Below are 12,277 nucleotides of genomic sequence, written 5' to 3'. Positions count from 1 at the left end.
TAGCATTATTATTATAGATTTGTCATTGTTTTCTTAGTTTATCAATACATTTTCTCTCTGCAAATGGCAGAAAAATTATGTTTAACAATCATATTTTCTTTGGTCATGCAAAAGAGTCAAACATTCTTACCTGAATGGCTGGAACCAGAGTGAAATATCCAATGAGGATGATGCACAGTTCAGTGGCCATGTTCTTCATGATAGACCAGCTCTCGTTACTAAGGCCTTAAGGAACAACAAGCAAAATTTAAGGGGATGAAATTTTTATCTTTCGCTTCATACAAAGTACACCAGTCAACCCCTACCCTGAGCAATGCGCAGTTTGACTTCGAGGTCGACGGGGGTGGAAACCACAGACTTGGTGAGAACCAAGACGTTCTCCAAGCCGATTACCACCACGAGGTATGGGAAGATTTCCCTGCAGGAAGACCACAATAAAACAAACGCATGAATAAATAAAGAATAATTTAGAGCAAACACAACAATCACAAGTTATACAAGTTACTAAATTTTAAACTTTCCTAACTCAGAGGCTAAACAAAGCAACAGCTAATGGAAAAAATAAAAACAGACCATTAAATGAACTGCAGTTACACAGATACAAGAATGAACATGAGGCACACGCGGCCGTCATTGTATTTAAGAAAGTGCAGTAACAAAACACAAATACTGAGATGTGTTGTTCATGGTTAGACTGCTGGTACTGGACACAAGTTCACTAATCAACCTTACAAATGAACGATCTCTTTAGATCAGCTGCCAGAACAAGGAACTTATCAACTACATGCAACACTATTTGATCATATTTGGCAGATGTCTGCAGGGAATTTCCTCTGCTGACAAAGTGTGAAGACAGATTAGTTTGAGAGTACAGATAAGCTTGAGCTTTAGTAAGTGTATAACTGGGTCACAAAGGAGTCAACAGCTCTACACATTACATCACACACATACACACTCAACAGTAACACAGCACATAATAAACACACACTCACACTGCCTATCACCGCCACTAACTCAGCAGCCTTGCTAATGACTGATCAGAATGAGTGGTGCGCTGCTCTTCAGGTGTAGTGGGAATGTGTGTGTTTGTCAGTGACACTGACACTTTAATGAAACTTTAGAGGGAGAAAATATGTTTGAGAAAAGAGTTCATTCATTCTCCATCCCACAATATGATGACAGTTTTTTTTTGGCCTTGGCACAGAACCATGTCCTCCAAGTGTCCTTCCAGCATTCGTACTTTTGGTCATGCTGACCCTGATGTGTGTTTGTGTAGGCATACAGTACAAGCACAACCCACGGCAGACCTGCATGGATCTTAGTAAGTGGTTGGACAGCAAGTGTGCCAATGTCACGCCAGGTCTGCTTTCTAATAACCCTCTAATGATTGGACAGCCAATGTATGTCAACAGTGCTGTATCCCCGCCCCATAAGGTTATTCAACCCACTTCAACACACTACTTCTTTTTTAATAAACAATAAAAAAAAAAACGGACTCTTTGTCCTCTTGTTGTAAACATTAACAAAAGTCAATGTGAAATCAATAGAGGAAGCAGGAAGTACCTAATCTGGTGTGTTGGTGGTTGTGCATGAGTAAGTGAACTAGTGAAACTGTCCTTGTCTTTTTGCAACCGAGGTAAGAGATAATGTAACTCTAACAGCCTGCAGGGGCAGTAAATATTGATTGGAAACATCTGGATATCAATAAAGACTATAAAAAATGATAACATATCAGCTGCAGACATGGCTCTGAGGGTGACACGGCAGCTTAAATGCAACAGTTTGAACAAAATATGTATATATCTAAAATATTTTAAATACTTCGAACCTCATTAACATGAAATTTCGATGATTTAAGCAGATGAACTAAATCTTTGTCCAACATCTCTGGCTTGAAGTGTAAAAGGGCATAAAACAGACAAGACAAACAGACATTTATCATTACCTGATTGCAAATAAACCAGCAACTGTGCAGACACAAATCTTTTAGTGATCTTAACTGAAGTATGTAGAGAATGTGGGTGTTCCTACCCTCCGTTGAGTGTGGGTGTCAGTCCAAACAGAGTACAAAGTCCCACAGACATGAGCAGAGAGCTGAGGACTGTGACCACAGCTGCCAGAGCCAGGCCCCACTTAGACTTCACCATGTCAATTTTACCTGCAAAAGAGAGAGGAAACATACTTATCACCTATTAAATACCAGAGCCGTGTAAAGAGATGGTAATCTTTAAGTTTGAGGCTGTTATAGAGACTTTATCTCTCATAGATCTGTTGCCAAACTCAAATTTAAGTTGCTACATCATGAAACTGACCCAGAAATACATCACTTTCATGAAGCAGTGGTTCCCAAACCCCCAAAGAAAACACACTGGTGCTTGTGAGCACCCTGTACACGTGAGGCCTGAAACTGGTTAAATCTTCATAAATAAGGAGGGTAAAGTGTTTTTTTTATTTTGAAACAGCCGTGACAAAAGCACCCATACCCCTAAATCACCTTATCTGGAAGAGATAATGCAAAATTTGGATTTTTAACATTTCATGTAGACTAACTTTATTATTTATACAATACTACATTAATTTTGTAGATTAGTCTTTTTGCATTAATGTGTTTATTTTCACAGCCTTAATAAAAGTCCCCATATTTTTTTTGATAAATGGGATTTTTACATTTGTCTGGTGACCTAATATAATTATCTCGGGAACTTCCCCCATATAGGAAAGGCGTGTTTTAGGATTTTAGCCAGTTGTTGGACGACATGAGGGGAGAAATGATGCTTAAGAAAAGGAATAATCCAACTAAATGTTAGGAAGCCTTGTTTTAACATATTAAATTGGAAGAATGTTACACAGGAAAATTAATTGGCTGCACAATGTGATTTAAAAGTAGTGAACATAAAAGGTCTCCTCTTTGGGGGCCTTTTTTTTTATTTTTATCTTTTTTTGACAGAGAATTTATCAGAATTTTCTTTAGTAAGAACTTGCCTGCAGGACACATGCTCCACCACATGAGCTGCAGAGCATCAGTAAAGTATTCTTAAGCTTTAAAGGGGAAAAAAGAAGAAAACAAGAAATTACCGTCGAAGTACAAAGAACATATATAAAATAAATGATTTTTAAATTTTATTTCTTATGAATCCTAAATTAAAAAAAAAAAAAAAGAAGCTTTTTTATTGGCTTTGCTAAGAACATTAAAAAAAACGTTTATGTGGAAAAGCCAAACGTGAGTCAAGTAATCAGCTTGAGTTTGAGTATTTATTTTGAGTACTTTAGAGTGTGTGTGTTTGTTCCCTGAAGTAATGTTTGTGCTGGCAAGTCACTGAGGGTTTTGCTGGGGCCATTCTTACAGAGGTGTGCAATGTTCCAGCATGAGGATAATCCCTGCACCAGACAGGAACAACCTTGGCACACGCACGCACGCACGCACACACACACACACAAAGGCCCAGCAGCCATGGCTCTGAATCAATGGTACCTCACATATGTTAACCAAGGTGAGCAAACAAGGAACAGATTAAGACTGAAAAGGCACAACAGAAAAGCCATTCAGGCAGCTGGACTCACGTGTGGAGAAGTAGATGTATGCAAACAGGATGATGTATGTGGTGACTAAGGGGATGAGCTCAGCGATGCCGATTTCCTCCTTGAAGTGGACGTGAACCATGTGGTCGTCTCTCAGGCTGCAGTTGGCTGATGGGTGAAGCAGCTTCAAACGGGTTCGCAAGCTGCCAAGGAACCTGAACGGAGGCATCAAAATCATCATCGTGTATAGCCAACTAAGTTATTAGATGATAATAGAGCTGCTTTTACATGGGACCTGTTGAGGCTTCTCAAAGATAACTTTAATCCAGTGGGTGGAAAGAACTCATTAGGGAAGCCTTTTGGTGTTGGATAACTCAAACACTGTAAACTGCAAACTTGTATTTTAGTCTGGACCAGAGTGGGGACACCAAAGTGCTCCTAAACCGTACATAAGCTGCATAAAGGACAGAAATTAATTTCAAGCAGCCAAAATACACAAATTTCTGCAAGCTAAATGGGAAGAACCAAAAATTTAAGATGCCTATGAGACCATTAGACAAGGCACATATGGGCTTTAAGTTTCAGAAAACCAGGCCTGTCACAATGACCAGTTGAATGAAAATGGCAAATATTTAAGATAATTATGATCAAGTAAAAGTTGTTGGCTCAAACTGACAGAAATGTCATTTTGCACATTGCTTGCCATCATTTATAAAGCTGTCTAAGAGCAAAAGTTGACACTTTTTTATGATGTGAAATCATAGGAAAAAGAATTTGGATATTTATATTATTTTTATTCCAGCACAGATTTTTAATTTGGCTGTTATACTTCATGTTTTTTTTATATTAAAGTATAACAAGCCTTAGAATATAACAAAATAAATAAAATGAACATATAATTCAAACCTTAATCACAAATATTTGACAAAATAACTAAAATGTTTTCCATCTGATTACTTCACTTCAGACATATCTCTTGAATATGAACTGTTGTGCTTGATGACCTGATGCCTTAAAACTGATGGCGACTGCCTAAAAACAAAAACCAATATGAGACATTCTGACAAACCTTTATGATTAAATTCTCTTTCATGGGATACAAAGCAGCTGTTGCTATTGCTACTTTCACTCCAGTTAGAGCATGTGTCCCAGCCGAGCAGAAGACAGGTTTAATAGCAGATAAAAAAAAAAAAAAAAAAAAAATACAACTAAGAAATAAAAATCAAGGTTTCATGAGACCTGTGGTATGTATGTATATGTAAATGTGTGTGTGTGTGTGTATATATATGTGAATGTAAATATGTATAGTGAATTGAATAAGTATGTTGTGACATGTAGCGACAAAGAATATAAAACTAGATGAGTAAAAAGGGGTGGGAATACCAAATAAGTGTACACCTCGTCCTGAGTCCTTTTCTTTCTTATATTTATTTAATTATTGAACTGATGAGAAATCATTTTATTTTTATGAATATTATCATCTTCTTTAGTATGAATATGTATGTATACGTGGGTGTATGTACATATATTATCCTTTCTTATCTTTTTATTTCATTCGAAAATAAATAAATTAAAACTAAAAAAAAACAAAAAAAACACACGCACCTTGCATCATAGCTGGACAGCACCACAGTGATGGTATATGTCACTACCCTCTTCCTGTTGTAGTGACTGACGCCTGTGTACTTTCCAGGCACTCCAAACAGCAGGTCTAACACACACACACACACACATATGATTTGTAAAAACACAAAGTGCTTCATTTTGACTTAAATAACATTATTCAGAACGTGAACATTTGTCATCCACCAGCAAAACACAAGCAAGTTTATCATACCTCCAACTCAGACTTCCTCAGTCATTTATGGCAACCAGTTCCTTTATGACAGAAGTGTTCAGCTCTGGTCCTCGTGGGCCACAAACCCGCAGGTTTTCTACGTATCCCTGTCCTAACACACCTGACTCAAATGGATAAGCCACTATGCAGAACTTCACTGGCTGTTGGATCTGTTGCATGAAAGCCAGGTGTGTCGGAACAGGGACACAGGGAAAACCTGCAGCACAGCGGCCCTCCAGGACCGGCACTGGACACCTGTGCTTTATGAAGTAGGGCTGTAAAGTTACAACTATTTCCCTTTAATTGTTGTTTCAGGTGCTCTAAAATCTCTGTGGAGGTATCAGTCTCTGATAGAGTGGAAAAGTTTTGAATCACTCTCAAAACTATTTGGTGACACCTGTGTTTATACCTGAATCACCTCAAAATACATTGTTGTCATACTAGTGTCTTACTGAGTGTAATTCACACTAAGAGGTGCTGTGGAGTTTTGGGTTCTTCTCTTTTGAAAAGCCACTGGGATGTATCTCATAGTGTTTCCAAATCACCGCGAGCAGCAGCAACATGAACTACACCACTTTTTTTTTTTTTTTTTTTCCCCCCACTTTATCTGGCCGCCAAGTTGTCCCTGGACTCTGGTTGTAGAATAAGCTTCCCAGCTCTAAATCACTTGAGCTGGAAGGCAAAATGCTGAGCTGGCTTTGAGCAGCCACAGAGGATGACTTGGTTCACTGTGTCAGTGGGTAAAGTTTTTAAAGAATTCACTAAGTTTCCCTGGAATGAAACACCTTGTTCATTGTAAACATGAAAGCCTCTTAGTTTCTAATCTCCATAGTTTATGTTGAGTGATGACAGATTACTTCAAACAAAAGAAAGTATAACATACTTTATCCTGCAGCTTTATGCTGCATGTCAACAGAGCAAACTAGATTATTACAAACATGGATGTTGCCATCTTAATCAATAATGATGCATTAAATGACACTGACGTTCTTCATATTAAAACTTAAAAATGTCAATAATTCAGGACGAGCTTGGTCTTCTGACAAAACATTAGAGCAGCATTTAATTGGGGCTTCACAGAGAATAACTAATATAGTGACTAATTAACAGATGACTGATGGATAACATCATCGTCAGAGTGTCTGATCTCTACCTCGCAGTGTTGCTGAGGTGTGTAATCCTTTCGGTTCATGTTTCTGAATGGTCTTGAGAAGGTCGGGATCTGAGTCGAAGAGCTCCCGCTGGTTCTGCCAGTAGTTGCCGGGAGAGACGAGCAGGCAGCCGTGTGCTGGAAGCACCGACTGCATTCGCCGTAACCCCGGAAACAGGTCTGTCACCTGGAGACACAGTGTCTCAAGGCTACGAACGCCAGAGCTGACGGTAGAAGATAGAGGGGAAGAAAGAGAAAATGTTACTAGCGTTTGAGCAGGAGATAAGGATGCTTTTCAGTGACTTCTGACAGATAATTCAATGATTGCTACGCATGGATAGAATATCGGTGAGAACAGAAAAGCTAAATCTCAACAACTAAAACATAAAGTTTCCTTTTTAAACGTATGTAAAACAAAGTTCTTACATTTCATTGGGACTTTCTGTAAACATTAAAGAATGGCTGCAAGATTTAACCACTTCTTCTACCTCCTGTCATCTCGTAATGAGGATGAGTATACCTGTCAGAGTGGACATGGTCGCGAATCTCCTCCAGAAGGCTGAAGACCCGACCCAGGGGCGACCGGAACACATCCACCGGCACCAGGCTGCTGTCCCACGGAGACACCGCTGCTTTCACCAACACCTGCTGGATGTACGCAACAGGAGGGCCCCGGTACTACAGCAAAAGAAATAAGCACCAACATGTAGGGAACGCATTCAGAAACACAAAAATGAAAGGCAGGATGTATAAGTCTCATTAAAACATGGCTTATTTGCTCTTTGTTGTTTTTTTTATACCTAAACTGTGACAGTGAGTTCTATTTTCATTCTTATATAAAAAAAAAACCATACATTTCTGTTTTATTATTCATCAAATGAACCTAAGCTAATTGTTTTTAGTGTGACAAAATGGATCCAGCAGACATGAGCAATAATTAAAACAATGGTCAGAGACTGTAAAGATACAGAAAGGCGTTTATTTTATAAACTGTTACCCAGTCAGGCCTTTCTCCCAGGTCTCCCTGAGACTCATGGGAAGGGACGCTGTAGTCTCGCACCCCTGTGGTGAACTCTACAGGACCTGTCCCAGGCAGTGGAAGCCTCAGTAACGGATAGCTGGAACAGAAAGAAAGAGAAGGTCAGAGGGAAAATGTCAGATCTGATGAGCTATCAGCAATCCAAGGACAATCTACACTCTGTCGCCAAAATAATTAAACAAATCAAATATTTTAGTTACTTTTATCACATAAACCACATAATGCACAATAAGACAGAGGATGAACAATAGAAAGAATTCCCTCTCATGGGAGAGGTGACGGCTTCCCAGTTTGTGTTGCAACACTTTCTGAGAACATGAAACCACCACCTCTCGCTTTTCCTGTTAGATCAAATCAAATGTGCCAACTGGAGAGACCTGCTCCCTCTTTCTCCAAGAAATGGGTGGGTCCTTAAAAAAACAGAAATTCACTGTCTTTTGTTTGTGTGTGTGTGTGTGTGTGTGTGTGTGTGTGTGTGTGAAGTCTACATCGTCATACTGGAGTTGGGCAAAACCAGAAATGGGTTTAAAGCTGCCTTTACTTTGGTCCAAACAGAGAAAGACAGGCTCAGAAAGATTTTGTGTTTTTGCACTGGAAACCCACAGAGGGAATTATTTATATTCCTGGAAATCACCTCATCAACCCCTGTGTGATGAGCTGTGATTAGTTGTGTAGCTAAACTAGTCTTTTTTTCAATGGTTTATTTTGGCAACGTACATGTACAATGTGAGGTTATTAGTATAGGAAGAAAACTGAGGTTGAATAGGAAATTCTTGTTTTAACACAGTTCTTTAGAGAAGATCTGAAGAGAGAAAACAGCACCTGATTAAGTGTTTGTTAAGTCACTGGCATTGATTCTAATCATCCGCCCACAGACACTGAATGGTCATTTTATATGCTTTTACAAATAACACTTCTCTGTTCAACATGTGCTTGTTAGTTGAAACATCTCCCCACTCACTTTTTTTTTTCTTCACCATGCTTTCCTCTGCCCCCCTCTACTCTCCTAGGTCACTGTACCTCCACAAAAGCTCCTTTTGTGTTGAGCCAGCCCCCCTCCTGACAGGCAGATGGAGGGACAGGCATCCCATTCTCACAGGGCCACTTTCTCACAGCCCTCTGCCCCAATCCTTCTTTTAACAGTCCCGTCTTCAGGCTTTTTGTCCTATCACTCCCCCAGGGCGATGGTCAGTCGTCCATTTGGCCAGGCCCTCCTGCTGTTAAGTGCTGCAAGGACAGCACACAGCAGGTGCGTGTATGTGTTTGCGATTGTTTTACAATGCCTTCAGTGATTAAGCTCAGGCAAGTTTCTGATCTATGTCCTGACCTATGACCGGTGACTGAGCAGGGGTAGATACTGTTATGTGCACGTGTAAGGCCAATGTTTATGTGGTGGTTTCAGTGTGGAGCTATGTGTGCACAGATGGGCTTCTCAAATTACTGAGCAAGTGAATTTTTTCTCCACAATCAGGCGACAAGACGGTTTTTCTCTATTTACATGGAAGTTGCACCGTGTTAAGTGGGTGTGAATGTCCAACTTGTAGAACTGAAAAGTAAGTGCAACATCACAGGACACCTACCAGCAGGTGAGAATGCTGGCAGAGGTGAAGAGGATGATGGGTACTGGATAAGATGCACACAGCAGCCCATGGCGGTAGAAAGCCGCCGAGATCTTCTCTCTCAGCTGCTCACGCAGCGTCATTCTGGTGGGCGTGGTCAACTCCCGGCCATTAGGAAGGAGTGGGCGGCCGAGGACTGTGAGCCGCGGCGCATCCAGGGACCTGAGAGTGTACATGAATGAACAGATTATTAACAGAGCACTGAAACACATGAAGAATTTATGTTTATTCTTTTCTGTCCTCTTTCTGTTCCTTTTCTATCCTCTCTGGTCCGGTCCAGCAGCATAAACTCTGTAATACGAACAATTATCCAAAACAAATAGAAAAATAAAATAAGAATCCAGAAATACAAGTGGATCATTATATCTATAAAAGCTCCCTTGGCAAAATAAATTTGCTCAGCAGAACACAGCATCCAGAACATCAGTCTGCTTGCTTAAATGCTGGACAAGACAATTTAAAAAAAAAAAAAAAAAAAACTACAAAGAATTATGTAAATGCCAGACATCTTTATTTCTGTAAAAGATTGTTATTTTATGTAAATATCAAACATTTACAGAAAGAAAATAAAATCAGCAAATCCTTTGGTTGCAGATTGTCTATTTTTTAATATAGATTTCGACCTCAACAGTCAAAAGTTTTAAATATGAAGCAACAAGTTCAGCATTTGTAAATTAAATTATATCTATTTTAGGTTTTAAAACACAAGGTCAATAAACATATTAGCATGTTACTGTAACCAGAGATATATTTTAAAGAATATTATCTCTACATATGAAACACACATCTACTATGTCCCAAGAGCCAAATTAGCTAACGTGCTTCTTGACACACACACTGCTGACACTGTTGGCGTGTTTTCCCCTCAGACCAGCTCCTACTGTGGTCACATGCTGGATAGCGCTTAAACACACATCTCATTCAGCAGCCAGAAAGTGTGGAAACATTCCCCACACCAGAAAGCATCCAACTCAAACAGATCACACCTGGGGAAAAAAAAAAAAAAACCAACCTCCACATTTCCTTTATTCAGAAAACAGCATGTGTTTGCATGTAGAAGAGCATAAAAGCAACAATTTGGACCCAGAGTCTACTTGAAATAAAAAAGACAAATATACTAAAAAATATTCAAGTTACTGGTCTTTGCTGTGTAAACAGTAGTAAACACCACACTGAAATACCAACACTTATACATTTTAACTTGAATTAAGTGTAAAGATTTGCATGGCTTTGAATTAAAAAAAAAAACAGATGCTTTTCATTTTACATCAGGAAGCTGAGAAACACTGCTAAACACAGTTTTCTCATTACGAATGCTAAGAAATGGCTTTGATCATACTCAATAAACAGTATCATGGATGTATTATTGTATTATGCACAATATTTCAGTGACAAAACTTTAAGAAACTACTAAGAATGACAGGGTTTACTTTGTTCACTTAAGCAGATATCTAAAAGAGTTCAAGGCTTTTTTCTAACTCATAGCCAACAGTGACATTTCAGTTTGACATTTGAATCAACCAATATGTCCAAAATCCAAAATTATTTAAATTAATAATATTATAATGAAAGGTATCAAATATTCTGACTTTGGAAACTAGAATTAGTTTGCTTTCTTAAAATACAACACTAACTTCTTCATAAGTAAATAGCAGGAAACGTTAAAAATCCTTAATCTGGACAATAAATCGCACCAGGTTCAATGCAGATTTATTAAACTAAAAGTCAGTGAGTTTTAATCCAATTATATACTTTTATTTTTCAAAAGCATATATGACTTGGTAATGTTGGTGTACTTGACAACAGAGTGCACACTGATATGTCAGCTTGAACTTAAAACAACGTGTGAAATACTCTCCTTGAGGGTGGTTCACTTCAGCTGAAACAGAACCAGACATTTTACTTTCCCATATCCTGATTTCTCTGCTCAATCTCAGCTCTTGTCTCTGTTTACTCAGGTTTAGTGCTGACTTTCAGTCTTTGTGGTTACTCTGCACTCTACTACAATATTTAACTGGCTTTCCTGGCAAGCAAACAGTACTGCAGCTGAATTTCAGTGCCCTAATTCTGCTGATTCGCTCTAGCTTCACCCATCTAAGTAATAAAATAACAAAATAGTAACAAAATCTATTATTATCAATGTCACAACATAAAACCAGCAACTGGGTCAATCACAGCAAACTTGCACTACTTTTTAAGACCATACCTGCTAATAGGAGGCCAGTTTATCTCTCTGGATCGCACCTGTTTACGTCCCCTGAAAGCAGAAGCACTTGGTTTTTTTAGCTTAATCTGTGCCTTGTGGTTGACATAGTGCTCCCTTCCTGATTCAGGCAGAGTGTGCGACTGCTTGGCTTGTCCTCCTGGGAGCAACGGAAACATTCCCTGGGAGGAATTTTCCTCAGGAGTCCCTTGATCTGCTGTTATAAATACTCTATACAGTAAACAGAGCAACGTCCCAGCAAGCTTGCACAATGGGTTCTGCAGAGGTCAAAAGAGACTTTTGAAGTAAAACCTTTCCACTCTGTGTGAAGGACTGTCGTCCCTAAACCCGGTTCTGACCACGGCCGCTGCCTTGCCAACATTCATAGAAAACTCTGAATGAATGCCTCCATCTCTCGGCTGTCAGTCCTGTTCACTAAGTGCTGCAGGGTTACATGGGTGCAGCTGTAAGGCCTGATTTGGCAAAGGCTCAGCAGCATCTCCGTCAGTGAACTAATCCGGGATTGAGCTGATCGGAAACTCAACAAGCAGGACACAGGCCCTGTGGCCACCTCCCATTGCTTCCCTCCTCCTCTGGCCACAGCCTACACTTCATTATGCCGGTTATAGGAAGCCAAGACATTCACTTCTCAAAAAGCGAAGGCAAAGCTGAAGGAGGCTTTTCAAGACAAACTTCGAGAAAATGTTCTGAGCTACTGTGACAACAGAATTTCCCTTGTGGATGAATAAAGTCTGTCTAAGTCTAAGTCTAACACCAGCCAAATGCTGGTAAGCAGCAGTCTCAGGCTAGTGAGTTTGTGTCCTCTTCACACGTTTTGGCACGTGACCAGTGGTTGTTTGGAAACTGTTTAGATAGTATGTGTTAGGCTTCCACGGCTGGTGACAAAGAC

General features: G+C 39.5%; 1 protein-coding gene across 1 annotated transcript in view; it reads right to left on the bottom strand.

Annotated features, from left to right (window-relative positions):
- The window catches only part of scap (SREBF chaperone), a 30,539-nt gene that overhangs the window by 15,600 nt on the left and 2,662 nt on the right, over positions 1-12,277 (bottom strand). The window contains exons 2-10 of the mRNA XM_079240162.1: positions 9,126-9,326; positions 7,504-7,624; positions 7,027-7,184; positions 6,510-6,730; positions 5,125-5,230; positions 3,562-3,734; positions 2,032-2,158; positions 306-418; positions 131-225 (exon numbers count right to left, since the gene is read on the bottom strand). Of these exons, the coding sequence (XP_079096288.1) occupies positions 131-225; positions 306-418; positions 2,032-2,158; positions 3,562-3,734; positions 5,125-5,230; positions 6,510-6,730; positions 7,027-7,184; positions 7,504-7,624; positions 9,126-9,247 (1,236 nt within the window). The 5' untranslated portion in view covers positions 9,248-9,326. The remainder of the gene's footprint in view (positions 1-130; positions 226-305; positions 419-2,031; positions 2,159-3,561; positions 3,735-5,124; positions 5,231-6,509; positions 6,731-7,026; positions 7,185-7,503; positions 7,625-9,125; positions 9,327-12,277) is intronic.

This window comes from Telmatherina bonti, assembly GCF_933228915.1.
Source record: "Telmatherina bonti genome assembly, chromosome: 5".
Lineage (NCBI taxonomy): Eukaryota > Metazoa > Chordata > Actinopteri > Atheriniformes > Telmatherinidae > Telmatherina > Telmatherina bonti.
The sequence above is the reverse complement of the archived record's forward strand: the minus strand, read 5'-3'. Positions and strand labels throughout refer to the sequence as shown.